Here is a 5,595-nt window from a genome sequence, read left to right as displayed (position 1 = left end):
CATGTGTCATCCCCTTATTGGAGTATTTGTACTTTATTTTTCTACCACCTATGTGCCATCCCATCTACCATGTTGTCTTATGTGCTAATTCATGCCCCGCTAGCATCCATGTGGCTTCATATAATCATAGGATGCTAATTTTCTTTGTTTCCACCTGTCTCCTATATGGAGGGGATCCCAGGATTATGTTTTTCTATGATTTCCTTCGTTAATTTTTTATGGTCAATATGCAAAACCACATTAACCATTATTTCCAGGAGTATCTCCATCGCCTGGTCCATTTTACAGCCTCTTCATTATCGCAACCTCCACTTAGAGCGTCTATGGCAGGACGTGAAGATTCATGTTAGTCTAAAATCTATTATTTATCTCCTAAGTCCATTTTGTGGCATCATCCTTCATGGAGATGTTTACTAGCATGACCCTCAACCATCAATCCTGGGGCTTAAAGCTCTCTTTAGCTACATATGCCGTTAAGTGTTGAAAATGTCTTTGTCTCGCGACCTCCATTACAACATAACACTTCACCCAAACTCTTGGGTGGGGGACATGAAATATTCACATCTATTGATGGGGACCATCCCTTTGCTCCATCAATCATGGCCAACTTATCACCATAATACTTCTTCAAACTATTGGGGCAAGACATGAATTGTCCTAACAAATGACAGTGATATGGCCGTTTCTCGAGCTTTGTTATTTGTGAGAACATGGGAGAGTTTCCTTCATGGCACTAATGATCAACCAAGCTTCTAAGGTGTGATGATGTGTTCTCTAGTGGAACCATGTGGCCCTTATAACCCTGCCAAACGTCAATCCTAAATAACGTTTGATCCCTGAGGAGTTTTTCAGGCTACCATATATTGTAGTAAAGGTCTCTTTGAGCACTATCCAACCATGCAATCTACATGATCATATAATTTAATCTTTCAAGGAATAAATTCCTTCAAAGATATAACCTCCATCCTTGACCTTAGCTATGGCAGCAACACCCATCAATATATTTTTTTCAAGTAGTCTCACATTCAATGCCACATAACCATGCCAAACATCTCCCCTAACACAATACTCTCATACATGCACCGAGGTTGACATCAATGCCAACACAATAATTCCAACTACCAACCTAACAATGACAACATGATATTAGTGAGGTCATTATTCACAAGCCAAATTCAACACAAGAAGCAACACCAAAAGGTTTCATAAGAAAAAATTTATGCAGTGCACTATTTTTTTATATATTTTAAATGATATGGAAATGAAAGTTCTTCCCCATTGGAGTCACCAGTTCTATTATCAGAGAAACTATGCTATGGACAAGTGATCAATCTCAATAATTGGAGAGAGATCAATGACAACAAGAATGATATAATACAATGAATTTTCACTTAGATCTAATCATATGTTCAATATATTCAAATAAATGAGGCGAATAAGTCTTACCTTTAGCTGAAAGATGCCTTAACATATCTAGGTTGATGCAACTGTCAGACAACCACTCCAAGCTCCTAAAGCAAGTCAACTTCACACATATACAATAGTATAAACCTCTCTAAACCTTGCTTAGCATGAAATAATTAAATCTACAAATAGATATAATCTGATTTCCTAGAGGAAAATTAGATCTTTTAATGCATAGCATAAAACATCATACATCACACACATTGAAGGGGGAAAATTCGTAAAATATATATATTATACATAAAGAAAGAATAATAGTGTATGTAACCTAAAGAGCATTGCACAACCTTCTGACTCCAAGCCCTTAGTGTTCCTTCCTTTGTCACTCTTGATTTCTCTCTATTGACATGAGGATACTTCAACCTCTAGAATATCTTTCTATTTCCCTGCCATAAGGACCCTCAAACTCTACATCCTCCCATCCTCCAATTTGGCCTCTTCTTATAATAATTTATAAGAGTTTGGAGATAGACTTCATGACATGTAAATTAGGTGGATACAAGTCATAGATAGGCATGATGGCATGTGAATTAAGTAATTAGAAGCTATGCACAAGTTCCATTCTCAATTATGAGGTTTGAGAACCTATTATGAGATTTTTCTCTATTTTAAAATTTTCGCTCATTTTATATGCTCAATTATGAGATTTTTACAACTCAATATGAACTATCTTCTTAATTATAAAATAATTCTTATTTCGTAATAAAATTACGAAAAATAATTATTTCCTTCTAAAATAATTATAAGATTTTAACTCAATTATATAATTTTAACTTTATAATATTTAATTACATCTTTGCTATGCCTATAATAATAAATACAAATATAACAAAAATAAAACAAGTGTAATATGCAGTGTCGTTGCTTAGTACATACCTCTTATGCAAAAAGTAATTGATAGCAGAAGTTATTGTATCTAAGATAAAATTTCCCCCATGTTCATGCATAAAGATCTTAAAACTTTTTAATTATTAAAACTTGTGATTTGCAAGGTTCCATTTTGTAAGCGGAATTATAATAGCTTAGATCTTCTTCAACTTTTGAATTTAGGCTTCTACTTCAGAATATTAAAACAAATTTTCAAAATATTAAAACAAATAGAATTATTAAAGTTTTTAAGTAGGGAGATTTTAATAGTTGAATTTACAAAGTTAAGATTCAATAAGTGCTTAGTTAAAACAATGAAATTTCTATTTTGCATTAAAATCATTTATAACAAAAATTTCCACAACAAATGGCATTAATTGGGTTTTGTTTGTTGTCTATATTCTTAAATAACTAATGCATCTACAAATGCTTATAAGTCTTTACCTTGCATTATTTGACAACTTGATATTTCAAGGCCTTATATGACTCCTACACAAGTTGCCCATAAAGTCAAGCTAGCTATTAAAGGTAGTTTAAAATGTTTGAAAGAACAACATTACATAATATTAAAGGAAAACATAATTAATTATGAAAAGGCATGTATCAAAGGGCTACAAAGATTTATAATGAAAAGGACATTGTTTTTTCTTATCATTATATTATGTTATTTTGAAATATGTTGCTAGTAAAGGAATAGTTATGTTTTAGGCATTTTATATTTTTATTTAAAAAGTAATAGAAAATTATTTATAAGTATTGGGAGACTTTAAGTTATTAATAGATTAGATATGCAATAAATGAAAAATTGAGACTATAATATTAGTTCCAATTAGAAATCAATTTATAAAGGTAAAAAACAATTATATATATATATATATATAATTCAACTCAACTCAAATGTTGATCATCTATCTAAAGAAGTTGTATTAATGTAGGAAAGGATTCAAATGTAGCAAGAGTTTAGAGGAAGAACTTAGATTGCATTTTCAAAAATATGTCTATATTGATATAGGAAGTGATAGAATATGACAAATGTGTTTGTGGGATTTTTTATAGTTCTTGAAATAGTATTGCAATCCTAGTCCTAATAGTATTTTGTAGTTTTTGTAGTTCTTGAAATAGTATTGCAGTCCTATATGTACTATTATGACACTTCGTCGCATATAGATTTTCTTTTTTAATAATTATTATTTATGATAAATTCTATTTATAACCCCATAAAATTAGTCATTTCATCTATATAAGCTAATAAGAAAATAGAAATTCAAATTTCAACAAATATTTATAATTTCAAAATATTCAGTTTAATAGTTATTTTTTTCAAAACTTTAATAAATTTTATAAAATCTTTTTAAAATTTTGAGAACTAATTAAAATTTAAAACATTTTGATTATAAAATAATTACAGTATAACCCCGTTATCAACAAATATAATAATGCTTTTTATTTATTTAAGTTTTCGAGTCAAGCTAGTCGTCGCTCTGCAACTGATCCTCTACGATTGAGGTTGTTGCCTCGGCCCTGTGGCCACTTCGGAGGGCTTTGCTCTTTCCCCGCGCGACGATTTGATCCTGCGCGGTGCTCCCACTTTGCGCGGTGCTTCGGCCCTCTGCTCTTGCTTTACAGGGGTATCTTTTCTGGGTTGGCTTGAAGGACTATGTTCACTGGGATTTTTGTATGCCCGTTTTGATCGAGCTAAGGCGTCGCTTCAATGGAGCCACCACCGCCTCCCCTTTCTGATGTTGAGGCTTTTCTTAAACTTTTGGATTCTCTCCCAAAGAAGAAAGCGACCGAGGCTGCGAAGTTTGTGAAGCGTTTGGATGACATCCCTGAGATTTCGCTCCCTCCTGAGGGTCTGATACAGGTCGCCCTTTCTTTGGCTGAGCGTGCTTTGGTTGGACAGTTCACTGGACTCTGGCCCTCCCCCAAAACCACAGAGAGCTGGGTCGCAAGGAACTGGGCGCCGCTGATTAAAAGCAGAGTCACTTCGTATTTTCTAGGGAAGGGATTCTTTCTGTTTGAATTCTCTGAAAAGGATGATAAGGATCTGATATTCCATAACGGTCCCTATTTCATGGGCCCCCAGGGGCTGTATCTCAATAAGTGGACACCCGATTTTGACCCAGCAGTTGACGTCCCCACAGCCGTCCCTGTGTGGGTTAGGTTGCCCAACCTGCCAGTGCATTGTTGGAATTGGGAGTCTCTTAAGCACATCGGAAACACCTTGGGCAAATTCATTGATCGAGCAAAAAGTAAAGACCAATACGATTGTGCTAGAATCTGTGTTGAAGTTGACCTTAAGGTCGATTTGGCCGAGGCAATAAAGATTAGGATTGGAAGTTGGACGCATGTTCAAAAGCTAGACTATGAGTAGCTTCCGTTCAAGTGCAGGAAATGCCATGTCTATGGCCATTTTTCTAGAGGCTGTCCAAAGAATAGTGAAGTGGAGAAAGGTAAGGACGAATGATGGACTCAAGTCAAAAGGACCAAAACCGCTCACAAAGTCCCTAGAACTGGTAATATAAATGGCAAAGTCCCCCAGGCAGGCTCTGGGATTCAAACACCTCTCATGGAAGAACAAGGAAACAAATTTACACAGTTAAGCTCAGAAATAGAAGACACCCAAGAAATAGAGATGGAGAAAGAAGGATATCCACACAAAGAGCCCCCCTCGGGACCAAAGCAAGTCGAAATTAATACAGATAGACCGAAAGAGATACCCACAGAAGAGGCTGAGGAAGTGCAAGGTTCAGAGGACTCAGAAGAAGAAGGTGAAATAGGGGATTCACAAACCTCGACTAGAAGATCATTGAGAAGCCGAAAATCTATCCGTGAAAAAAGAGAACATGAGACTTATAAAGACAAAATCCAAGGAAGTCAACCAACCCTTGAGAAACTCTTGGCAAAAACTCCGAAGACGACCAGAAATCAGTCTCAAAGCTCTAAAGGAGCTCTCCATTCAGAAAGCAAGTGATGAAGATTGTCTCCTAGAATTGCATGGGTATGGGGAGCAGAATAAAAGAAGAAGCCATCAAAATCCTGATAAGATTTGAATCTCCTGATATACTCCTCATCCAGGAGACTAAAATGGAGGACAAGGTCTTCCTCCATATCGGCAAAAAATTGTGGAAGAGAAGTGAAGGGCAAGCTGTTTCAGCTCGTGGTGCCTCAGGAGGCCTGGGCACCCTTTGGAATGCAAACAAATTCTCAAGGATCAAAGAGGTCGCCAACACCCATTGGTTTTTCTCTAAGCTGCAACACGTT

The 5,595-nt window shown here is 35.6% G+C and overlaps 1 protein-coding gene across 1 annotated transcript; it reads left to right on the top strand.

Annotated features, from left to right (window-relative positions):
• Window positions 1-4,042: 4,042 nt before the first annotated feature.
• Window positions 4,043-4,705, top strand: LOC149197230 (uncharacterized). Its single transcript, XM_089408611.1, has one exon. It carries the CDS (start codon window positions 4,043-4,045, stop codon window positions 4,703-4,705), a length of 663 nt encoding a protein of 220 aa, XP_089264737.1.
• The last annotated feature ends 890 nt before the right edge of the window (window positions 4,706-5,595 follow it).

Source organism: Pinus tabuliformis, chromosome 2_2, assembly GCF_031772625.1.
Source record: "Pinus tabuliformis cultivar Carrire ecotype Pingquan chromosome 2_2, CPIR1, whole genome shotgun sequence".
In the NCBI taxonomy this organism is placed as follows: Eukaryota; Viridiplantae; Streptophyta; class Pinopsida; order Pinales; family Pinaceae; genus Pinus; species Pinus tabuliformis.
This window is presented reverse-complemented; position numbering and strand designations above follow the sequence as displayed.